The 26,124-nt window shown below is 36.1% G+C and overlaps 3 protein-coding genes across 11 annotated transcripts in view; all 3 read right to left on the bottom strand.

The window, feature by feature from the left end:
- The window catches only part of LOC110832994 (uncharacterized), a 116,510-nt gene extending 110,863 nt beyond the window's left edge, over nucleotides 1-5,647 (bottom strand). The window contains exon 1 of the mRNA XM_087351230.1: nucleotides 5,451-5,647. Within this exon, the coding sequence (XP_087207356.1) occupies nucleotides 5,451-5,493 (43 nt within the window). The 5' untranslated portion in view covers nucleotides 5,494-5,647. The remainder of the gene's footprint in view (nucleotides 1-5,450) is intronic.
- A 1,764-nt stretch (nucleotides 5,648-7,411) lies between these two features.
- Nucleotides 7,412-15,342, bottom strand: LOC110832972 (uncharacterized). 5 transcript variants are annotated; one of them, XM_087351233.1, is made up of 6 exons: nucleotides 15,282-15,342; nucleotides 14,145-14,282; nucleotides 11,989-12,897; nucleotides 11,509-11,645; nucleotides 10,191-10,248; nucleotides 7,412-9,333 (listed from the first exon to the last, which is right to left on the bottom strand). In XM_087351233.1, the coding sequence occupies exons 2-6, from the start codon at nucleotides 14,271-14,273 to the stop codon at nucleotides 8,377-8,379; spliced, it is 2,190 nt and encodes a 729-aa protein (XP_087207359.1). In that variant the 5' UTR covers nucleotides 14,274-14,282; nucleotides 15,282-15,342; the 3' UTR covers nucleotides 7,412-8,376. The 5 variants fall into 5 exon arrangements, with proteins under 5 accessions (XP_087207359.1, XP_021926179.2, XP_087207357.1 ...); XM_022070487.2 differs by having other exon boundaries at nucleotides 14,921-15,325; XM_087351231.1 differs by having other exon boundaries at nucleotides 15,086-15,325.
- Nucleotides 15,343-17,551: 2,209 nt separating this feature from the next.
- LOC110832995 (uncharacterized) lies at nucleotides 17,552-25,243 on the bottom strand. Of its 5 annotated transcripts, none has more exons than XM_087351241.1 (5): nucleotides 25,055-25,243; nucleotides 22,018-22,134; nucleotides 20,717-20,797; nucleotides 18,686-18,933; nucleotides 17,552-18,226 (listed from the first exon to the last, which is right to left on the bottom strand). In XM_087351241.1, the coding sequence occupies exons 2-5, from the start codon at nucleotides 22,109-22,111 to the stop codon at nucleotides 18,032-18,034; spliced, it is 618 nt and encodes a 205-aa protein (XP_087207367.1). In that variant the 5' UTR covers nucleotides 22,112-22,134; nucleotides 25,055-25,243; the 3' UTR covers nucleotides 17,552-18,031. The 5 variants fall into 5 exon arrangements, with proteins under 5 accessions (XP_087207367.1, XP_087207371.1, XP_087207369.1 ...); XM_087351245.1 differs by lacking the exon at nucleotides 25,055-25,243 and adding an exon at nucleotides 24,286-24,428; XM_087351243.1 differs by lacking the exon at nucleotides 25,055-25,243 and adding an exon at nucleotides 23,767-23,924.
- Between the last annotated feature and the right edge of the window lie 881 nt (nucleotides 25,244-26,124).

Here is a 26,124-nt window from a genome sequence, read left to right as displayed (position 1 = left end):
TCAAAGTATTTTTAGTGAACAGATGTAACACAAATTTATTCTAGACGGTGGCTTTTAATTCGACGGAATCATTTCAAATTTACAAGAGACGCAGAATACCTTCATCTATAATTAATTCATAAGAAATTACCTTCATGATATAATCGTATCACTGGCCAGTTTTATTCTCAGACACACAAAGCAAATATCAACAGAAGCAACAACAAGAATAAAGACAAAACACATACGTAAGTACGAGCGCACTTATACATAAACACATGCGTCATATAAGCAATTACATAAGTAACAGAAACCTTCAAAATTAGGCCAATGTTAAAAGTGTTTTACTTCGATCATTAAACAAATAATACCTGTCCAATAAACCCACCGCTGAATATGTTACACAGCATTACAAGCATGTATGTACATACCAAAGAACGTACGTACACATAACAGTTCTCAAGACTACTAGAGTACAAACATCGTACGAAAAGAATCTGAGATTTGAGATTCTCACGGCGTAAAGATGTCTATTGTGGCCCTCTGGTGTATATGACGCCGTCTGGTCTTGTTTAGCAACGTATCGAGTAAACGCATCACCTCCATCCTCAAGGTTGTAAATCTAAAGACTACATACTATAAAAAGACTACAATCGACATGCATGAGAGGTAACTTTTTAATTTACACACAGGCCTGGACCAAATTATAAATTTTACCTTGAACTTTATTCAAATCGGTTCACATTTCATTAAATAGCTTGGATAATGAAATCTAAATTATCCATTCTTTAATCCGGCTGTTACAGGTTTGTAAATAACGTTATGTAACACATGTGTATCATAATGCAAGTTCGGATTACAAGGAAAGACAAACCATTGGAGTGCAACGACAGAAAAACAACTTCAGACCGCCTACTGTCTGATTAAAATATTATATAAGGATGAAATTTATTACTAGGTTGAAAATATTCTGCGCTGCGGAATCAAGGTCGAATATTCTGATCCATTCGAATAAAAAATAAAATCATTATAAAATCTATCTAGGTAAACCTTGCCTGAAGATGACGATTAGCCGGAACATGTAGGGTTTTGTGACACCAATAATTAATACTTAACGTATGATTATACATGTACTGGGTTTTGATCTCATAGTGAATAAAACAAATGTTAAAAAAGGTTTCCAAAGCATTATTAGCAGAACTGGTCAACAGTCAGGCATGCATCGTAAAAAACTGTAATGTTGACTAAAACAACTATAACGACATTACATAGAGAAATGAGTTAATTTTCATTGTGCTGCATTAATTATAGGTTACACCATACCTAAAAATGAACGAAACATAAGTCACACATCATGACACCAAGTGCGCGTGCAGTTGAAACGATAAACATTCTTTAAAACATAGTAACATAAGCTGGAAATTATACCGAATAAGTAGATAGAAAATCTCGTGTAAATAATTGGACATTTCTCATCAAAATTCGATTTAATTAAATCTGTCGTGCAGAAATCAACAACTCTCGACACAAATTAAAATTCCTGGTTATTTTCAGTGTAAAGACAGTGTTAAAAACATCTATTCTTACGGTTACCTAACATCTAACATTCTGGGATCCAAATTCGAAAGAGTATGACAAATCTTCAGTATAACATTTTACTACAGCGCAGGAATTATTCTGTGAAAATATTTTGCCAACTTCTAACCTAACATATCCCAGATATAGATCGCTACTTCAACAGTTTCTTTAATGAACACTTGAATTCTGACTGACAGAGCTGAAATGCGCTAGAATTGTCATCAGAAGGCATACTTTGCGTGATACGAAACACAAATCAACTCACCCCACCGCCCCAAACACTGAAACCAATCACCCCAAACAAATTTAAGCAAATAATAATATGATCGGAATGTAATAACTACAAACATAAAATAATTAAGTAGCATGCAAACGTTTCCGTGGAACATACTGTCTCCACCTTCAGGGCTGAAGTGAAGAGTATTAGAAAGTGGTTGTTTTTTTGTTTTTGTTTTTTTGGGGGGGGGTCAAAACAGGTGTACGGCAGAAAGCTTTGTCTACAAATCTTCGGGCTTCAGCCCCGTCCAGTCCGACTAAAAATTGTATGTTATCAGATTTCAAGCTTCCACAACTGGCCTGTGTACGTGAAAATGGAGACCACACGTTCCATCCAAACCTTGGTAACCACACATAAGACTACTTGGCGTGATAACTCAGAATATCACAAAGCAAATATTTCTTGCAGTGAAAACCTCAAATCTAATTTAATATCTTAGTCACTTGCTTTTCAAGCGGGAATGAATTTTGACGTCGTTAACACTTCTGATTCGTAGTCTGGCGGTCTCTCCTCGAAAGGGTACCTTAAATAAGTCTACGACAGCTTTCTTCCATATTCTTTCCAATTCATCAGGTATATTCATTAAAAACTATCTATCATTCTACACTATATATTCTGGCTTACTGACAAACAAAAAATGGCACTAAACCCGGATCTCCTAGACTATTTCACAAAATTTTAAACGTTTAACAGACGCTGCTCCCCTTTCATGACAGCCTTTTCATTTCAGCATCAACACGTGTCTTTTCAATATACGGATGACAACCTAAAACAATACGGAAAAGTGCAGATCAAGTAACCTTGGCTACAAGTTACGTAACAGAATCATGCTTGGTTGGTTAGCTTCGTCTGTCGCAGACGTAGTAACCATGAACCACCTTCAGGAGACAGTAAACACGGTAATGCAGAGAAGTGAGATTGTTGATAACGATAACAAGTGCTCTTATGTTCTTTGGCATTTATACGAAAGGCAGAAATTATTTTACTGTCTTATGTTTGTTGTTGCATATTAATGGCGACGCTTAGTAGCTACAGTTATCGCTTCCTATCTACGAGTACTTGAAATAGCACGATTCAGGTTTGCAAACCCTCTGACCTTGAAGTTCGAACCGGTGACCGTGTAAAAACTGCGCTTAAAATTATTTATGGGGTGCTGAACGGGTTGAATGGATTGCACTGATTTTATTGTCCCGTTCGGAACTACGGAAACATTTCATAGCGAAGCCCATCCACGCTTAGCAAGAGTAGGACTTGAAGTTGCCACGGCGGTAAGTCTGAAGATGGCTGTCTTCTGGGTTGTTGCGCCGTGTAGTCTGGTAGAAGTTCACCGACGTTTCAGAGGTCCTTGCTGCCTCCATCATAAGGCAACAACCCAGAAGACAGCCATCTTCAAGAGTGGGAGTAATCTCAACTGCTGGAAGTCAGATTTGAATCCACAGCTCCAAAAATTTAACTACAGTTCATTCATGGAGACGTGACAGTTAATGTAAACAGAAGCACGTGAATAATCACGAAGTTAAGCACAGGTGAATCACGTGATCTGAGGGATAAAGCGTCAATGAAACCAGCAAAATGGATCATGATGACGCACACTTCTGTGTTTACATTCACTGGGCCCGAATGGATTTATCGTGTTCGCAAAATCCGCCACTGTATCAGACACAGAGTCTCCCACGCATTCTCTTTCGTTGACTTTTCCAACCAAAACGTTGAAAGTACTTCTCATTTCCGATGTGACTAGTAAACGTGCGTGCCATGGCATCCACCTTGATTTCATATTTGAATGTATTTGGCGATGATATTATGTTACCGATTTCTTTATTTTGAACTATTCCATCTTCTGTTGATAGTTTTTAAAATTCCTTAAAAATCACAAAGTTTTGGGGAACGGATTTTCCCTCGGCATCAGTTACAGAGGGAGAGACCTAATTTGTTGGATCCCGTAAAACGAACTGTTCCCGACCTGTTGATTTCATCTACGTAGTTATACAAGGCGAATAATACAAATTATGAAACTTTGCATTACAACATTTTCTTCAAACGATCATTATTCTATCCTTCAAGAAAAAATAACAAAGACCATGGGAAAGAAATAACTGAAACTGTATGAATACGTAATGCTCATGAGGGATGACAGATGGCCAGAAGAATATGCAAAAGGTACCCAAAAGGTAATGGAAGAAGGTGAGCAAGAAAGCTGTGAAAGGAAAACACTTTACAAAACTGGTAAAAGAAGCTTTTAGGAAAATGCCAACTACTACTAAGTAACTATCAGAACTTAAAACAATGTTCACAAGCTGGATGTCACTAATATTTCAATGCTAAACTTTCAGTCACTAATGAGATGGCACTGGACTATGTCCCCCCTCCCACCTAAAATACCGAAGAGGTCATGAAAGTATGTTTATTATTAGTGTAAGTAGAACAGACACATATGATGAAGAAATATATATCTAAGGACCCCCCCATAAATGTTACAAATACCGAAACACAAACTTGTTTGACCACATAATTTAAAACTAAATTCTGTTAAATATAACTGCAGTGATTCATGCAATGGAAATTTCTTGGGTGAATGTTTCTGGGAATGGTAGTATATTATTACTTTCTTTAATCCCTCATCAAATTTTCAAAAATGGTTTTAAAATGTCTTAAATTCTTCAAAAGCCACTAAATTTCAAAGATGAATCCTTTCTTCCTCTTCAGGTAAAATGGGGAGAGACGTGTTCTATTCTTGACCAAGTCCACCATAACTAAATTAATGGGTTATCTTTATCTCCCCTTTCTATCTGAATATGAAGGAAGACACATACTAAGATTCGTCCTCCATAACGAACGGAATTTTTAAGGTATTTAAGGCTTAATAAGCAGACAATGGAAAAGTCCTAAACAAGGAAAGCAGAAAATGTTTGAGCCTAGTTAGAAAGTGTTTGGCATACCTTAACTCAACCCCTTCCACTGGCCTAAGCAAGATCATTTAATGCGTGTGGACAGCACAGTAAATTATGAGGTTCTTACGAAAACGTGTTATGCTATAATGAAATGTCAAATGACCGTATTCACTTACATTTTGGCAGGAAAGAATCAAAAACACAAGTTTCCTTTCTTCTTATTTCGCGATGTGGAATATAAATAATACTATAAATTTGTCCATCCACATTGACGTGTTGTGCCTTCCACCAAAATCGCAATAAAGAACCCTCACATCGAGACAGATAGTTGGGCTCTAGAACCTGTTCAACCAACACGTAAATACGCCGCGTGGAAGTTGATGATGCAGTTAAACTGACAGAGATCACATTTCTTGCTTCCAAGGTCACTCTGCAGGTAATATACTAGTAGTCTGTGACAGTAAAGAAAGGAACTACTGCTTCCTGCATGTGTTCCGAGAATTTTTCATATTTTAATTTACACAAACACCTTTTGCCATTAATCATACACAAAGAATTAGATGTCAAACATTTGGTATGAAATATGCCTGCGTATTGAAAATCTAGGTGGCAAATACGTAATCGAAAATATACTCTCAACGCTGCTGCTGTTGCTGTTACAGCGGGATACTTTCCTATCCGTCAACACCGCCTACCAAAGTGAATGTAGTTTCAGATTAACTTACCTAGGACGGCCTGTAGAGCTTGATCCTCCCCAAGTACGTCCATGGCCGGTCCAGTTCACCTTTTGTGATGTTTTTCTTCCATTAGATTCATCTTCGAATAATTGCTTTTCCCATGTTTATATTTCATGCAAACCACACGAAAATGTTCCCGTTATCCCAGCAATGAACTTTCCTCGGAACTCTATTGAGTCACGTGACTTTCGTCACAGTGAATGAGCTTTCAAGGTTTACCAATAGATGTCGCCAACATATGCATAGTGCCTAGTTGCTTGAACGCGCTACACAATATGGATAGGAACTTGTTATTTTCAGTTGTATTGTGTGTGTTTATATATACTGGCATTCAGAGCGACATTTAAATGCACTTGATAAATTTCATAATGCTCCATACCCACATTATTTAGCTTTTAGGTATAATTGAAGACATATTCCACTCGAATCCGAATTCACTGACCAATGGCCTTCGACCGTTGTCATAGCAACCAAAATTCCGATTTATGTAAACAGATTGTCCTATGTTGTCAGTGATACAGAAGTAAAACCCTAGTCAAATAATAATTTCATATGTGTAAAATAATGTATTCAGTATCATATCCCGTCAGGTAACGAAATACACGCAGTAGCTGTAACATATAAGGACAACCAGTTATATATTACATATCTTCACTCTTTAAAGTTATGATGCTCAAAAAATAAATGCAATTGATAGCACTAATGGAGAAAATTTGTTCCTCGGTAAGGTTTCATATATGATGGAAGTTTAAAGTACGGTTTGTAGCAAGCCATTGCTAGATATGGGCACGTACTCATATCTCGGTCAAAATAATAAAAGGGCTCAAAAATCACAATGTTGCAAACATTTTCTAAAAGTAAAACAAAATGCATAATGTTTAAGAGCAAGTTCCTTTTTTGACCAATTTACCTATCCTGATATTTATGTGTGGCATTCGAGAATACGATACTTTAAAGTTTATACTTTTAATGGTACTTTCAAGGAAGAATTGGTTACCTAACACAGCAGGTGCTCATATGCCAAACATACCAAAATCCATCATCAAGATCTCACTGCCCAATCATGGAGGTAACAAGCACCTCTGAAACATCACTAAACTTCTATTTTCCTCTACTTATAGTAGTACAGTGTATTTCCTTTCCATGTCCCTGATAACTACAATCTGATTCTTCAGAGAATTTCCTTCTTATGTATCATTTGCATAAAGTACAATGAATGAATAATAGGTCAATCTGTATATTTGATCTTGGAAGCTACTTAACAGATTCTGATTAAATTTTATATATGGGGAGAGTCTACACCAACATTTGAGTGAATTTAATTTTGGTTATACTGACCCAATACAACACATTTAGTTCACATGCAGCTCAAAATGGAACTTCATAAATGTTCTCAAAATGGCTCACAGTACATCATCCCCCCTTCATCCAAGACACACACACTAAAATATACAGACACCATTAATATCTACAATTCTGACATGAAACAGGTGATATGATACATGATAATTAACAAAATGCATGGAAAACTACATTCCTCTATTCCTAATTATCTGTTAACAAGAGACTTTCATGTTGCTAATGCTTAGCTCGAATACCTGCAACAAAAGTTCAACACAAGATGAATGTGATACAATAAAAACTGATAAATGAACGTAAAGACCACAGAGAAGTGGCACTCATTAGAAATGTTATGAGGGCCAATATATAACTTCAACAGTTCCACATCAGGGCACACATCATATAAAACCATGTGCTTGTCCAGAACCTGTCTTCTGGAATTTTACAGTTCATAAATTTTGTCATAATTGCCCACAACAAACATGAGTAAAATTAATTAAGATCAGGCATCGCAATGACAACATAAATCATCTACCAGTTACAAATATTATACAGACTGAACAATGTACAATCTTAAAAGCAGGGGAAAAAGGAGGTTGGATGCAATATGCTTTAGTACTCTCTATATGTATTTTTATGTACAGAAAATACATGATATAACATATAAGACATTATAAAAGGCACTTTTGCATTAGATAGCAGTACAATAGACTATGTTCCCATTTTGATACATCATCTTTTGCCAATAAGACACTATTTATAATATGATGAAAGTGAGATGGTACAGTCTACCACAACATAAAAAGATACTATTATCAGAAAACACAAATATTAATTCTTTTTCCATGAAAGTGACACTGAACAGCCACAGTTCTTGCATTTCTTTGGCATTACTTACTATAATCAATTTGGGCAACTGCAGTGTTTGCCAAAATGCTTGATAACTTTAACATTCAACATGGCTCATCCATGAAAGCCAAAGCTGTACACCATACTTCAGTCACTAAAACCCAAGGATTAGAATTCAACATTCTCAGTTAGTTCAGTACTCATATGAGTACATAATCTTTAGCACCTCATTCACAGATATTTGTGAAACATGTCCTTTCCTCAGGGAACGTACATATTCATACACACTACTGTGGAATACAGATAATACATCAATGAGTTTTAAAGTAAATAATAACCATTTCATGTCCTGAAATTCAAGGTTAGGCAATGACCCTCTTCCAGTTTCAACTCATCATTTCTGAGGAAATGATAATCTCCCCTCTTAGTTTCATGATAAGCCTTGGTCTTAACTACTATTGTTGTAACCATTTAGAGCCAAGGTTAAAGAATGCATAAAGCTTTACCTACACTTCACAATATGGTTCATGGCATGGCAACCTTATTTTTATTACTTCATGGTTAATAATTTAAAGAATGTAAACAAAACTAACATAACATAAAGAGGACACATTATAATACTGCAACACAAGATCATATTACTGGTATACTGAAGTTAACCACTTTCACCACTGAATTACTATGCCCTTGGTAATCTGGCACAGCAGTATGAGCCATTTTCTACTTATGAGATTGCATGATGCAATCTTGTATGCATGTGTAACAGCAGTTCAATTGAGTAACATCGACCACAAACATCACATCCAAACTTCTTCCTGTTGCTTTGCTGCTGCTGTTTTTGTAACATCATTGTCAGCTGGTGTCTCCTCTGGATCATTTTCCTCTCCTCATCAAATGCTGCAAACTCTTTATCAGTATGTAATTTTTCATGTAATGTCACTGAACGTCGATCTATAAATGCTTCATTACAATAACTACAAGGATATCGTCTAGCAGTTCTAGAAACTACTACCGGAGTACCTCGATTTCCAGTATTTGTTTTTTCAACTCTCCTGCCGGAATCTACCTTGTCAACTCTGTGTAATTTTTGGTGTAATTCTAAGTTAGTAGAATTTAAAAAACCCTGTCCACACTCACCACAGAAATACTGTGGCAACTTCCTGTAGCACTTCATTCTGGATCCTTTACATACTTGAGATTGCCTGTGTTTCCTCAAAGTGGATTTGAGGATAAATTCTCGTCCACAAATTTCACATTTATGTCTACCTTTCGTCTTCTTTGCAGAGTGCAGCTGTTGGTGAATGAATAAAACTGCTCTTGATTTAAATATGAGGGGACAAAAACTGCAATGATACTGTTTTTGCAAACCCCTGCAACGTTTCTTGTGAACACAAAGAGCTACCTTACAGAAAAAAATTTTGGCACAAGACTTGCACTGATAAAATTTCTGGCAAAACTTACTTTGAGTTGCCATTAATTCCTTCAAATCTGTAGAGTCCTTATTGAATGAATGTGGAATTTCTATACATTTGTTAGTGTTTAATAAATTATCATTTTGACTTTCACTACCTTTCCTCTCTTCATTTATTGCATAAACTGCAGCTTGAATTTTTTCTTGAATCTTCTGCTTTAATTTTGAAACAAGTGCACTACCAAGCAGTGGACGTAATGGTGATGACACCTGTCAACAAGAAACAGATTATTCCGAATTCATACCAATACTAATAGCTTGGAGCTGAAACAAAATGGACCAAGAGGGACATGCTGCTGAAATATATTCTTCAAAGGCAAAACCCAGAGATGGGCAAAGGAATGAAGCAGAAAGTAACAGGACTGCAACAAGATCTTCACAGAAATAGTGAACAAAGAAAGATTAGAATGGTTTTCAAGACAGCTGTCTTATGGGCTGTCCTGCCTCATACTCTGGTAAAGCTTACTGATGTTTCAAAGGTGCTTGCTGCCTCCATCACCCTGATGATGGAGGCAGCAAGCAACTCTGAAATTTTGGTAAACTCCTAACACTACACAGCACAACTCTAGAAAGCCATCTTCATACATTGCCATGAGAATTAGAAACCTCAATGTATTAACTAACTTCTTCTCACAAATACAATTATTAAATAACAATAATAAATTATAACATGTTTACAATTAAAGACAGTGAAAATTCTTGCTCATCTAGGATGTAATTGTGCATCTGTGCATAAGTTCAGCACACCAACCCAAGTGGGTAACTGCACTGCACTATTGGGTTAAAAATTTGCGTTACCAAATATGGCACTGAAAACAAAAGATTATTACCAATGAAGTCTGTGCAGTAAGAAAGCTGGTGTGAGTTCTTCCTGAAGCTACTTCAGTGTTCAGCTTTCATTATCTCAATTATTAATTAATTCTCTTCATTTAGCACTTTCCACAATTAGCATTAAAATTCACTGCATTCCACAATGTCAAATGGAGATTGTGCTGTATACAGTTCGACATGCAACCCTATTCAATTTAGCATGGTAAACGCTTATATTATTTGCTAATAATGCTTACTTGGTTTGGGGGATCACTGCAAGCAAGTAGTTTATCACCAGTATTTACAACAGTATTCCTGCGTAAGAAACAAATGATCTCATAAATAGGTGTTAACAGTTTAAGACAAAAGATTTCAATGTGAAGGAAAAATACATGTATACTGCATGTGCATGCTTGTGTGCACACACACACAATACTGTATATGCAGGATGTTCTTATACAGTACATTAAAAGTCACTGTGAAGTTGTGATCATGAACTAATGTATGACTTGGCAATACCGGCAGATCATAACCAAGGCAAAACACTGCACATCGACTTTTGAAAAGCCCTGTATAATCTTATATGACTCAAAGCATGTTTAAAATACAGCTGAAATTTTTACCAATTGGGCAGATCAACTCATATAACTGTGTGGTCATCATTTTTGTTATCATCTACCACTGAGAGTAGCAGAATCTGCCTAATTGATGTTACTACTTCAAGAATAGATCCCTTTAAGTCATTGCATGGGCAGGTATATACTGGGAGGCATGCCCCATAAACACAACTTACATCTACTAACCACTTAACAAAATCCACTCACCCGCGGTGTTACAATGTTTCATACAAATGTTTCATATGAAACAATTAAAGCTCAATATTAAATATTAACATCAGAAAACAAAATTTTCTTCCTGCACCTTCAGATTGATCATTTATTTATTAAATCTGTTCTGAAACTCTGCCTGAAGCTGTTTGACACACAATTACAATACTGCCTCACATTGCATGAAGCAGAACAGAATAAAAGATTATGTTACTGCAAAAATACAAAGAAAATAATAACAATAATAATCTGTGGCATAACAGCCCTCTGAGAGCCAAAGCTGACTAGCTGGCTGCTGGCCTCACATTCACATGCCTAAGCAGAGGTGAACGATCATCCAACCAGATATAGAGCGACGTGTGGTCATCACGACAAACCCCCAGCCATTGCTAGTTTTCATGACCGGATTACGCTACCCATTGTAGCTCCCCAATTTCCTCACGATGCTGGGTTGGCACCGGTCCCATACACTGGTCGAAAATCTCATGAGAAATTTCTTTCCCTGAGACTCGAACCGGCGCGCATTCCGTATCACCAGTCCAAAGCATGAAGCCTCAGATTGCGCAGATACGGCGCGGGACATACAAAGAAAATAAAAAGAATAAAACGTTTCTGGCCAGGACTCAAACTGTACATCATAAAATACTAGCAAGACATGTTGCCACTGTGGCATCTTGTTAGATGAAAGTTAATTACCTCAGAAAATCTTTTGTTCATTACAACTATAACATCATTTAATTAAACTTACTGTCCACTCAACTGTCCTGTATTGTTACTGTCAACACAAGATGTAGTGCTATTTTCCAGACTATTATTGGTAACACATCCATCTTCTTTTTTCACCAAGACACATACAGGTAGCATGGCATCACTTATAAACACTCCCTGCAATGACAACATGAATTAAATATAGTGTAACTCCTATCACCTTCTACCTCCATGATATGAAACATTAACTGAGATTAGAACATCGGGCCTATAAAATATGAAGCAGCAGCTGTTACCTATACAATGACATTCAAATATTGCCAGTAAAGTCAGGGTTATGTGGTTATCCTTAGAGTTTGTATGAAGTTTGGGCAAAATAAATGCAGTTACTTTAATTAAATTCCCATTCATACAATAAATCAAGTCAACAATTTTACTTTTTTCTGAGACAAAAACTCATCATCTTGGATATAATCTGTTTTCTATCGAAAGGGTATAGTCCAAATACAAATGGCATTACCTCTGGATCCATTTTCACATCCTCAGTTTGCTGTAATCTCTCTTCGCCATTTTTGGCAAAAACACTCATATCAGTATCATCATATTCTGATGGTTGCTCTTGTTTCACTTTCACAACATTCAGACCTGCTCCTGTGTTTGTAACCACTGTCTTGGGATTTGCTGAATCTGTACAAACTTCATTCAATGCTGATACACCAATATCACAAGCTGCTGGTAACATGTTTGATCCAGTCATTTTGGACAAACTTGGATGATGCAGAGCATCAGGTTGTAAGGCAGTATCAGTCTTTTTATCTTTGGCACCTGACTGTACAGCACACACTGAGAGGTCAGAATTTATGACTACAGTGTGGCAATCAGATGTGACTGATTTTCCTGAAACTGCAGCACAATCTTTGGAAATGTTAACAGCTGGATTTTCCAACAATGATGTAGTGGCAAGATTAGTCTTTACAAATGTAGTTAAATGGTCAGACAGCGACGAGAAAGAGTCTGGAGGCCTATTAACCTGCGGGATTTTGTCCCCCTTTACTTTAACAGAACCTTTATCATTCCCTGATTCCACTGTAGTTTCATCATTCTTAGCTTCATTTGCTTTATTTCTTTCTATTTCAGCATCTGTGTTCAAATTTCCAGCTTCAACAGTTATTTTATCAATATCATTTTCACAAAATGTTTTACCATTCTTAGCTTTCACTGCAGTTTCCACTTTCGCAGAAATGGCTTCTGTAAATGCAACCTGTTTTACAGTTATGTCCATGGGCTCTTTGGCTGTATCCCTTCTTAACCCACAGTCTGATGTACTGTTGATATTAGCAAGACAGTCCATGACTGGTAATGATGTAGGGGTACAAACTCCGTTATTGGCCATTGCCTGAATGTCATTTGGTGCCAAGCCAACCAATTTCTGAAAACATAATTACTTCATTTAAAAACTACAGTAATATGCTTTTCAAACAAATTTTATACAATCCATGTTTTCCTCCCATTCCAAAAACAGACATAATATTTGTAAAGAGCCAATTAGAGCACTAAATTCTAAAGCTTAAACTCATGAAGGTCATTACTCCATCAATTCCAAAGAGTTCTCCATATTCCGTACATTTAAACCAAAAGGCACAAATGATGGTATATTACAATCAGTATCACTGTGTTTCTGGAGTTTGTTCAGCATCTGGATCCATTTCCATTCTCTAGTAGAAAAAAAGGTGGGTAATACCTACTCAAGTGTGCCTGTTAAAAGAGCTAATGTCAATCATTGGACCAATGGTCAAATTTGTACTCCCCACCATTTCACCTCAGGATGGAAACAGATCCAATATCTGGAACATGTTTTGTTCAGAATACTCGATGAACAAAGATCATAAATCCATAAATCTTGAATTTAAAATGTGGGCTAAAATTTTAGCGGAGTTATTATTATTTAGTGTTCTGTCTGACGACAGGTCCATTGTTTTCCCTAGCAAACAAATTACAAACATTAGTCAGGTAACAAACAGCAACTGGATACTCTAACAGTACAGAACCTACCAAGAATACGCAGATTCTGATAATGACAGTACTTACAAAATACGACATTTTAAAATTGTACATTTTAACTTTTTCATAATTTAGAAGAAGAAAAAACTGTCTACAACATTAAATAATATCTCCAAGTTCAAGTACTGTAAAGTAAGATAACTGTCTTCTGGGTTGTAGCACAGTGTAGTGTGGCACAAGTTTACCAATGTTTCAGAGGCCCTTGCTATCTCCATCATCAGGGTCACTGCCCCAGACTACAGTGCTACAACCTCAAATTCTACTGTACTACAACACCACAAACACTGGTGAGATTTGAGGTTCTAACAGTAACAAGTATTAAAACATGTCTTCTCAGACATAGCACCATGCAATTGACTGAAGTTTCAGAAGAGCTTGCTGCCATCATGAACAGGTAATGAATGTGGTGCACACAGAAATACTGCAGTGGATACAGCAGTAGGATGGACAAGGCACAGCTCCGACTAGTCCAATGGGGAAGAGAAGCAGAACCAAGCAAATGGGCCTTGCTGAGGTTCCCCTTTCTTCCACTGGTACTGTTATGTAAAGGTTTCACATTGAAAAGACTCACCTTTTACCTCACACTAACTTCCTTAATAGATTACAGCTACTCACACTTAGCAGTTTAACAGCAAGATCAACTGTCTGCCTTATATTTTTCAGTTCATTTTTAATTTCAACAAATTGTACAACACTCCTATGGCAGCAAGAGCCTTCTGTCTTTGTTGATTCAGCAGGAGCCATCCTGATGGCCTAAAACAAATGCCTGAATAATTCAAGAAATAAAATAATTTTATAGTTGTGCATTACATATGATGATTAACTCAAGGACAGGATGGACCACACATGTAGGATGCATGGCAAAAGCAAGAAATGCTTCCAAGATTTAAGTTACATATTTACTGGACTGAGCTTACTCATAACAGCCCAATGACAGTTCTTGCACTGATGGCAATTAATCTGAATTCTGTAACAATAAGAATTCCCTGAGTAGCTGATTAGCTATGAACTGCCCACATAAGTTAGTTAGGCTATTAAACATTCCCGGGCTTATTAAAACCTACGTGGCAGAAATGGACCAAACATGTGTTCATGTTTAGATCCAATTTAATAAGGTATGATTATGTGCCCACTTGCAAGTTCTTTGAAAAATAATGTCTAAGCATCACAATACAAGTTATGCATATTTTATTTACTGCTCCATTATAAACAGGGTAAATGCCTGTGATATTCACATTCTGTTCAAATTTATGTACTTCCCACATATGGTATGTTGGTATTATGTCAAACATTGTATATAAACACTGCTACACTCTTGTTCTAGTTCCTTCACATCCTGCACGGCACACTGGTCTATGAGCTAAATAAAAACGAAATTAAAAAACTTTTACACAAGTTAATTCTTGAGGGAAATCCAATTAAGTTTACATCGAACACATTTCGATCTTGCCACATTTGTAATCAGTTTGAGACCACTTACAGCCTTACATAACTCACTACTATAGCATTTAAATAAACACTTTCGCTTTTGTAACACAACGCCCACTATTTTTTACCATGTTGATTCCCTATCATTTATGCGTCACTGAATGGATGTCTTAAGTCATGCATTACATCAAAACTGTTGGTGTTTTTGGACGAGTAAAAGACGTAATAATTTATTTGAACATTATCTCCCGTATACCTAGTTCTTAACAAAACAAAAGCAAAACGCTAAATAAAATAAGAATTAAGCAACCGGATATGCATTACCTGACTACAGCGTCTCTACCTCGCTTGTAAGAACTTGTAGAAACAGGGTCACCAATAACGAAAATATCAGTACAAATCTGTTACTATATATACATTCAAAGTCAAAGTCACATACGCATAGAAATTATACGCCAGTTTTAACTAAGTTAATTTCACTCACCTTTAATTATCCTACATACTAATAAAGTTCATACATTCGTAGAATTTGTTTGACCAAAAAGACACTTATATTTTAAATATTGGCTCCACTGTAATGCTGCAAAATGTAATGGTTTCTTATTGGTTACTAAACTACATCGTACAAATAATTTATGTACATGATATCTTTCATGTTTTATCTGTTCATGCCAGAAACATATTCTACTTCCTTGTTCGGAACATGAAAATATTTCATTTTGACTCCAAAATGTCTAATGTTATCAAGATGATGATAAATTTACACAAACCTAGAAGTGGAGATTGCCTCCAAAACATCGTACATTTAGTACGCCCAATGGACAATATCTGTACAAAATGTCCCTACACAAATCGTGGGCTTTAGAAGTGCCATCTTCACTCAGTGCTGATCAGAAAATTGTTAGATTAATGGCTGATGTCAAACCTAGAAATTAATGTATAAGTCTATTTAAGAGATTAGATCTTAGCTCTTCCTTGTGAATACATATTCTCATTAATTAACTTTATTGTAAATAACCAAGAACTTTTTCAAACTAATTCTGCTGTACACAGTGTCAACACAAGGAATAAAATTCAGCTTCATAGTCCAGTTGCCTACCTCTCATGTTTTCAGAAGAGTGCATATTATGCAGGGATCAATATTTTCAACAGTCTACCGTCAAGTTTCACAAGTCTTGTGAATAAAAAGGAGCAATTTAATGTTGCATTAAAAAGATACTTAATTACACACTCCTTTTACTCTGTCAATGAATTTCTATTATTTACAAATAAGTGATAATTTATCTTCGGTATGTAATGGGTAGATTTATTTGTAATTTATCATTACTTTAGGTGAACCCTTTGTTGTTTTATGTGAAATTTATATAATAGTATGAATTGTACTTTATAATATGTCTTGTATTGTTGTTGTTGTTGTTATTATTATTATTATTATTATTATTATCCCATCTCTTCACCACTTTACGGGGTATGTACTTCCATGTACCCGAGACAGACCTTGTCCCTAAGGTACATAAGGCAGCAGCTATTTCCGGGATTCATATTGTTTTTAGCAAGTGCCACATGTATTATATAATTTTATTTTATGAAAGCGTCTTCCATATGATGTATGAAGTTCCCAAAATGGGGGTCTTCTTTGTCTTATTATTATTATTATAATACCTGAGACAGACCTTGTCCCTAAGGTACATAGATTATTATTATTATTATTATGACTTTTTCCACATCCTATTGTTATCTAACTATCTTATGGATACATGGAATTTAATAAAGATAGATGTATGTATGTATGTATGTAGTTGTCTCAAGAAATGCTGCCAAGAAAGAAATAAGAAGTGTCCAAATTAATTTCTTAGATTCAATTTGAGTTGTGAAGGTAAAATAATACATAAGAAAACAAGTACATAAACAAATAAACTAGAACAGAACAATGTCAAGAAAGAATTAATATGGTGAATCCATTTCCCACAAGACATCCAAATGATAGGTAACATTATCATCTTTCTCCCCAAAGAATCAAAGCTGGCACAGAATCAAAACTTCTTGTAGAAGTATGGAATGTTGTAATGGATACACAGCAGCAGTGAAGCAGTACCATACAAAATTAGCTGTATGGTGCAAACAAAATTGTGGTTACATCAATGTCCTGAATAACTTACAAAGGTTGGAATCTCAGTATCAGTAAAATAATAACTTCTTGCACTTGAATTCAAATGGCATACTGCATGGCTTGACGACATTTAAATCACCATAAGAATAGTCACCTGTACAGGTCAGTGAATGAGAGTCACTGAATAGATACTTGTCCTTTTATTTTGGCCATGAGTAGCTTCTGGGATTGGACAGAAAGGGTTAAAAGACGAGGACAAAACGTTACTGTCATTAGTTTTCTTATTCCATTCCTCTTCCAATTTGTAATGTTTTCTTGTGGCAAAAATGAACATTAAAAAATTTGCTGCCTTAAAAGACACCCCTGCATGGTCATGTAGACTAGAATTCAAAGATCTAGGTGTTGGGAGGAGAATAAGTCATATTCTTACCTACACAATGGTGTCTTAGAGCCTCACATTAAATGAACTTGAGTATGGGAAAGGTGTGTTAGAAACTGAACCTTTATTGTCCATTGCTTGAATTATGTTTTTACTATTTTTATTTTTTTAAAAGAGACAAACCTTTCAAATATTAAATTTACATGCTAACCACTGGGCCACTAAGGAACAGCATACAAGTTTAATATTAAGAAGTTTTTATTTTGATCTTGATCTTAGCCTTTAATATCAAGCAGAAAAATATGTTAGCATAGTGACAACTAATCACCTGAAGACGAGAGTAAAGCCAACTCCAAAAGCATTACCTATAGCAAGTATACCTCAATGGATAATGTCTAAAATAATGATAATGTAACAAAGAAAACATTGTTACAAACCTTGAGATAATCTGGACCATTCCTGTTGAACCTCTTTCAGTTACCCTCACACAGTCATTGCCCATAGTTATTACACAAAATATATATCATAGCTGTCTTTGATTCTATTGACTGGCTGTCTTTTCTGCAATGACAATGGCACTGTGATTCATGTTTCTACTGAAGTAAAATTTCCTCTTCCTGCTGGACCACCATCTGATGTTTGACCTTCACTATTTGACTTTTCAGTTGCTTTGCTGCCATTTTTATAAAGCTGTTGCAGCTGTGATGTAACATGGTCCTTGCCCTTCATTGGGTTCTGAATAACCTGGTGTTGTCCAACTCCTATATACCTGTTGGCTTCCTGGAACATACAACAGGCCAGGAATTTGAAGCTTTTATGAGCTAGTCTTTGAATTCTGAGCTTTCAGCTTCATTACTTATTTCCTAAGTTTTACCAAAAAATTATAATTTTATTTCAGTTTTGTGAACTACAGAGACAAGTATCATAAATCACGGCAGAAAATAATGGTACTATGGTAAATGCAATTAGTAAACCCAAAAATGTGACTGTAACAAGGTAATTACAGACAATAATTATACTGATACTGCATTTCATGTTTTAGAGGTACTAGATTTGATTTTTGAGCTTGAGGGTGGTGTTTCTGACTGTGAATTTTCCATAGTTCCTCCAGTAAAATGCTGGGATAGTAACGAAAATTTGCTGTGATACCACTTTTCCACACGCTTCGCAATTCACCACCCAGAAATGTCCTGTTTAATGCCATACAATTCTATGGAGTAAACAGTGTAGAAACATTACCATGGTCTGCGAGTTAACAAGTGCTGATCGCCACGAAGACAGCCATTTTCCTCCTGGTGTGTCAGCAACTGTTTCTGAGCCTGTTGCTGGTAGGACAACCAGGCCAGGTCGCTGAACTTGTCGCCGTGTTTTGGTATCTCCAGCAGGACCAAGTGGCTGAGTGTTTAACTGTGGACCCAATTCCAGAAGAACCTGGAAGTCTGCATGCTCACCCAGACGAAAACCAACACCCACACGGGAGTCTGTCCCTATATCACCATCACAGATTTTTAAACAAGTGCCCAGAGCAGTCAATTGTGTGCACTAATGTGGTTAACCTTAATAATACTGCAAAGGCATACTCCAACAGAATATGAATATTTTATAATTGCATTTTTTTATAAGCTTGCATATCTCACTGGCCATGATGTTCATTTATTGCATATCAGATAAATTTTTTCAAACATAATTAAATTAAACATACAACACTTTCCAGAGCCAAAATATGTCCTCTTATATTTCTTTAAATATTTACTATACCAGAAAATGTTTCTACTAAAAGTTGTAGTTTTTAACAATACCTGTATTTTATGTTATTGTTTGGGGAACTGTAATTTTAGATTCTTGTTAAGTAGAAATTATAATAACTGGTATGCACAAAAATTAAATCTGCATGACAACTTTTAATGGATCCCAAAATACCAAATTTAATCAGATTATATGGTGTAGTTTCAGAGAAGGAAGATGTATTCATTTTATGCATTTTGTGTCTAAAACCATAAACCAGGCAGAATCCTAAATCAAATAACGATACAGTTACACTGTAGCATAAACAGGCTTGGTGCTTATGAACTGATATTATAATGTAGTCTTCAAAACAGGAACCATGAGCTATGTTACAATGGGGTCCCAAAGCTTCTGAACATAAGGGCAGAATGTGAGCATATCCACTGACAATACAAAGTATTACTCCTTATATGCTTCTTCAAAAATGCAACTCCCCTAATTTGGACCTATTTCAATTAATAGCACTCACTTTAATGTGAACTGCTTGCTGCCTGATCAAATGAGGCAGGGAGGAGGAGAAGTAGAGTATTGTACGGGTGGCAAAAGAGAGATGTGAGGAGAGAAGTAATTTTTCTTTTTCAATTTATGCAGTTTCACCCTCTGCAAATTTTGTTTGGAATACAACTGTCACATACATGTAAGGTCTTCAAATTTTGTCCAGATGGGTGAAATACATTTCTGCACCCAGACCAATTTAAAGAGCTCCTGATCCCAAGTCAATGTATAAGAACATTTATATTTTACTGAATCCATTTTTAAGTTATGTTCCTAACTGGGAAAATATATTAGGATTAATTCAAGGAAATATATAATAATAAACACTTTCACAACTTCAGTTTTAGTCTTCTCCATGGAAGAACATCAGTAATAATTTGGTACTTCTTTAGCATAATAATTTCAATTTCTGTAGGTTTTTCAATTGTTACTATTTAATTCTTACAATTCTATGAAGTTAAAAATTTGGAAAGTGAGGTTCTTACAGACTATTCACACTTTATTACACAAGGTATGTGTGTGATCAAGGTGTTTATGGGGCACCCTCTAGATCTCTGAAGTAAGAAGATTAAATTTTTAAACACCTCGGTATGCTAAATGATTCAAGTATTCATCGCTGCAAAAATTAAATTATGCTTAAATCGTAAGATTTGAGGTTTTCACAGTGGTGAGTATGAAGATTTCTGTCTTCTGGGTTGTTGCGCTGTGTAGTATGGTTGATGTTAACCAACGTTTCAGAGGCCCTGATGATGGAGGCAGTATGACCTCTGAAACGTTGGTTAACATCGACCAGACTAAACAGCGCAACAACCCAGAAGACAGAAATCTTTATACTTAACTAATTTTCGTATGTTGGAAATAATGCTGAGTTTATAATATGTTGAAGAAACGGAGCAGACAGTTTTAGTAATTGCTTTGATGGAACATTCTAACATGTGGCAAGTCACCTATTGGAGGAAAATATACTAATACAGTGAAAAGAACACAAACCTTTCTTGATCGGTGGGATGTTAGAATAGATGACTGACAAAATCGAAGGAAGCTCTTCAGGGATAATAAGTGCACTGCCACCTGTAACAAAAGATGAATTACATATTGAGAGCTAATACACAATCTTCCTGAAGTTCAATTGGTCTCCATCTGTAATAATTAAACTTCTGAGATTGCCAATAACAGTTCATCTGCAATACCGAAGAAAAAATACCGTACTTTCAAATACATTTGATACAATTCTGAATTGGTCTTGATTTTTAAAGACCAAAGATATAAATCTAAGAAACTAATATTAGGCCAATTTTGTACATAGCTCATTGCCGGAGATATATCTGATGTGTATGATGTTTCATACATTAACTGTACTCCTGTCTTCAGGAGACTTATTTGGCATTAGACTGACATCTTTAAATAATATGTTACATTTTGGGATGAAACCCAGGACCTTACAGTACAAGGCTAATACAAAACATATGAGATGATGGACAATTTCCAACACTACGTTCCTATAATGAATCATTGTTACAAACCTTTAAACAATAACAGTTTGTTGTTGCAGTACTAAGAAACAGAACATATATGATAAAGCAAACTCAAACTTCATTAAAATATGAACTATATTAAAAAATACCTATAATAAAGTTTAAAATCTTAATGAGATGTAAATCTTATACAGGTACTGATCTTTTGAGCCTGGAATAGATCAAAAAGCTGTCTTGACTCTTTTGACTGTCAAGTGGGCAATGATGACAAATCTTTTATATGATGAGATGTTTTTGATGAAAGTGATGATAGATTTGGAATTTCTAAGAAGTGTGGTTAACAATGAACAGACACAGATCAAAGTTTTATAACTACTATAAACATTCATATGAATATAAATTTTCCAAGTAATTTTAATATTCAAAAAACAGACACACATTCTCCATGCAGTACAAAGAAAACTTTGTATAATGAACACCTAAAGTGTTAGATAATAAAAGTTTTTAGTGATGAGTGTACAAGTTCAAAAACTCATTTAGTCCATTTTAAGTTTTTCAGCTAAGAGCAGTTTTTGTTCTTACTGTGTACTGAAAATAAATAGCTCAGCGATCTTACAAACATTTTTATTAAAACTGAGATTATATTAAGGTTTAAGTTTCAGTATAATGGTTGATGCTATATTGATAGTCATAATTTTAACAAGGTGAGAAAGTTACAGAACTTAGTCACTACTACCAAAACAATAATTATGACAATGACAATGACGACAGTGATGAACTGAAATTCATTGCTTGATAAGCTGTACTTTTACTTACATGTTATCAGCATAGCCAGATGGTAAATATAGGTAAGAATGGGCATTTTGTATACTCTTACAGAATCATGAGCCTGATGTTTATTAACTGACATTAGCTGAAGAGATTACACATCTCCTGTAAATAACAACAACAATAACAACACCAGCAATCTTCTTAATAAAACACAAACATAAGATACTTTCTCTTCAGTCCTGATAATTCCACAGGTAATAAACACCAAATATATAAGCACAGCCGAGTGGGTAGCAAACTTGCGCCTGGGTTCAAATAGTGGCTTGGAGACAGGATATCCTGACTGAGGGTTTTCATGGTTTTCCTCAGACCCTCCAGAAAAATGGCAGGATAATTACATTATATGAATTTCCGATCAGTAATTATATTATTTCACAAGTTATGGTTATCATATTTAAAAAATAAATATGTACAGTACGTGACTGTAATCTTGAGACTTGCAAAGAATGCAGGAAGTCTGAAGCATTAAAGGCAGACGCTATCTTTCCTACTTCCTCCTTCACCCCACTTCCTCACCCCGCAAGTCTCAAGATTACAGTCAACAAACTATATTTCATGTGAAGTCCATATTTTTACTTTCCCCTTTAGAAAACACCATCAGCTTCATGCTCTTCATTTCACCTGCAGAACACACCAGACAGCAGTCTGGGAGGATCCAGTAATATAATTTAGATTTTATGAGAAGTTCTTTCTACACAATGCACAAAGTGAACACATATAGAGAATGTAGTGTTCCGTTCACGTCTAAAGCCACCAAATGGGATTCATGCAGATCTGTCTTGGAAACAATTTTGCAGGTTGCTGGATGAGTTTAATGTTTGTTCATAATGGTCCAGTATAAATCTTATTTCACATGAAGCTCAAACCAAACTTTACCTATTACATAAAAATTGACTCACCATTCAAACATTGGCGAGTAAAATGGAATATAGCTTTCATTATCCTCTAAATCTTAATCTCATCTAAACAATATTTAAATATTCAATCAAAATCTAAAGGAAAGCACAAGTTATCTATTACATAGACCAGTTAGTTAATGCTGTTTAAGAAAACAGTTTGTTTATTCTAAGAATCATAGAAAATGCATAAATACACCCTCTGTAGGGCTAGTGAATAGTAAGGTATGTGGTAAATTCAGTTACCATTGGGCTATTAAAGGAATAAGATTAACAACTTTCATTCGAAACTTGTCTCAATGCAGTAATGGCAGATCCTAACGAAATTAAAGGTAGTCAACATTCTCAATATGCAGTGTGATGTCTACAGCGTGCCTCTGCAACAGTAGGCAAACTGTTTGGCGCATGAGCGGCTCGTAACAGTCACGGTGGAAGTCTTGGCAACGCCATGCTGAAAACATTTATCCCAGGTTTCGTAATGGATAGCTGGTCAAGTCGTGCATTCAGATCCACAGCCGAATAAATTTTCAGTTTACAGTATTGGTATCGGCAAGTTGATGTGTGGATGACGTCACACTTCTGAGAAATTGATAACGATTCTTCTAGTAAATGAAAACGAATGACTACGGACTCGACAGCACTTTTTCTTCGAACCCCCCACCCCCCGCAACGGTTGTTCACGCACGAATTAGTTTGCCAAAAGTCATGGAATTGCTATCAATTTCCACTAATTCTGACAGTTAAGAAGATTGCAATACCAGTACCTGCAGTAGTAGATTTGTATCTAAAATAACTGAACACAAAGGCCGATGAGGTAGCTCGAAACAAAACAACAAACCTTCCAAGTCGTATCATGTGCTCATGTGACGAATTTCGTACGTGGCAAGAATAACAACTGCCAAGCAAAGCAGAGCGCACAACTCGTTTAATTTCCAACAACTGCCCTTCGTTCTACTTTGTATACATCATGTTTCTTGCTTGATAGGTCTTCCAAACGATTATATTGTAACTGACTAAATATCCTACAAACAGCCGACCAACCAAAAAACATACCTCTAACTACTAACTAGTTAAACAACAGACTGGTTGACTGACTAACCAAGGAAACAACAAAGTACAGTACATTCCCGTTAATTGGGCAATCGGTTAATCGGGGCGGCTGTTTATTTGGGACAAATCTTTTCAACTCTTTACGTGGAACTTCGCATAATTGGGCCGATGTGTCCCAATTAACCAGAATCTACTGTATTGACCTGCTAGTTGAGAGACAAACTAACCAACCAGTCAATATCAAACAAACAGAACAACTAACTCATTAAGTCTCGTAACCTAAATATTCAACTCTGATAATACAAACCCCACTATACCCGATCCTCAGCCAACTGAACACTGGTCATCCGAATTCTGTTTCCTTAAAATCCAATGAGATAATATCTTCACACAGCCCATAATCGTTTCCTTCCAAGTTCCTCATTAATCATCATGATAAGCTGAACGTATCAGTAGAAGCACGAAACCTTCGAAATCGACAGCACTGTTATGCATGATTCACACTTGTCAAGTGCACACAAGCACAAACATATCACGCCAAACCGATCTGACGCGTGTTTGGGAAATGCTCGGTTCAAATCTCGGCCGTAGACACGAGCATCGTGTGGTTTCTGTAACTTTCATTAGACTCGCCTGGCAAACCTTGATACACTTCACAACCTCTTTCTCTCTCCAATACCCATTCGAATTCATTCACATGGCATACGGTGCTAAATAAACTATACAGCTAATACAGTGATGTTAAATAATTCATGACTCAACCAATATTAAGAAATTATTCTCATAAACGCTTTATTTAACCCCTAGAAGTGAACTGTTAACTGCACGTACCACCTGCTTTAACAATCAATAATTCTGAGTTTTGATCACAGAGTGTAGACTATTTTATCGGTTTCATATAATTATCAGAGTAAACAGGGGCTGTTTCCTTCAACAAAACCAACAACTTGATGTTTGTAACAATTATTATGGGTTGTATTTTCTTTGAAGTAATGACTGAATATTTAAATATTATAAAGCCGCAACACAAAGCTGTTGCCAACCTGTAACATTTTGATAACTATAATTATACTTACAACATTTAGTACGGCGCTGCTGGTTGTCTCGTAGATTCAAGAGAAACATACGACTGCTTCATCTCTAGCCACTGCACAGCCAACCATCACTCGTATGCTGTGGTGAAATGAACGTACCTATCGGCGAACAGCAGTATTTGGGTCAGCGGGTCATAGCGAAGTAATCCCACACTCTCTCCTGCAAAGGAAAATGTCATACTCTGCGATGCAGTGTAAATACAAATGCACAAGCAAAAGCATTTCTCTTTAGTTCCAACCACGCGTTGCATAACTAAACAAGTGATCACAGATTCTTAGGTTATCGGAAGACGACGCGTATATGCAGACGAGTGACATGGGAAAATGATCATGAATGAAGAGAAGATAAGGGTTTTGGAAGGAGGCGGCACTGTCTTATTTCATGAAATTCCTGGTGTCAGAATGTGGTCATTCATGGTATGGATAATTTATTCAACGACGCTGTGTCGGCTGCTTGGGTTAATAGCGTCCAATAACATGAAAACTTAAAAACTACTGCTGAGTAGCCGGAATTAATATGAAAGGAGATAGTGGTGGGTTATTTGAAGAAACCCCCATTTTTAAGAAAACAAAAGGTCCATCATTGTGTCCACAAAAGCCTGCCATTGGACTATATTCTGAGACAGTGAAATTCAATCCACTTCTTCACAACTTATTTCTGTAATGCAAATTTTAATATTATCTTTCCATCTACACCCGTCCCTCCGAAATGTTCTTTTTTCCTCGAGGATTTCCAACCAAAATTATTGATGCATATATTTCACACATACGAGGTGAAAAGTAAAAATTATGCGTTTATTTTGAACGTTTTAACGACACTGAATCGTAACGGCTGCCAATAAACTGATTGGTTAGGGTCTCATGGACCATGTTTCTATTCCTTGTAGAGGCTTTCGGAATTTACTATTTACCACATCTAGGACTTACCACGCCGGTAGGGACCGGCGGTTCTTTGTCTGGGTGTAAAGACAGTCGGACTGGTGTCGAGGCTAAGAATTTTGTGTTCTTTGACGTCTAGGCTGCTAGATTTTATAGCGATCTGTTGAGCACAA

This window comes from Zootermopsis nevadensis, unplaced genomic scaffold (genome assembly GCF_977971745.1).
Source record: "Zootermopsis nevadensis isolate Lab colony 2312 unplaced genomic scaffold, Znev_1.0 Znev_ptg000018l, whole genome shotgun sequence".
Classification (NCBI taxonomy): Eukaryota; Metazoa; Arthropoda; class Insecta; order Blattodea; family Termopsidae; genus Zootermopsis; species Zootermopsis nevadensis.
This window is presented reverse-complemented; position numbering and strand designations above follow the sequence as displayed.

Coding starts and splice junctions, on each gene's coding strand:
- LOC110832972 (XM_087351231.1), bottom strand. Junction 11,646..11,988: donor ATGTGAAAATGGATCCAGAG/GTAATGCCATTT, acceptor TTGTCATTGCAG/GGAGTGTTTATAAGTGATGC. Junction 10,249..11,508: donor ACAGGACAGTTGAGTGGACA/GTAAGTTTAATT, acceptor TTTCTTACGCAG/GAATACTGTTGTAAATACTG.
- LOC110832995 (XM_087351241.1), bottom strand. CDS start 22,111: ATGTCAGTTAATAAACATCAGGCTCATGATTCTGTAAGAGTATACAAA. Junction 20,798..22,017: donor TCTGGCTATGCTGATAACAT/GTAAGTAAAAGT, acceptor CTTTTGTTACAG/GTGGCAGTGCACTTATTATC. Junction 18,934..20,716: donor CATCCCACCGATCAAGAAAG/GTTTGTGTTCTT, acceptor ATGGTGATATAG/GGACAGACTCCCGTGTGGGT.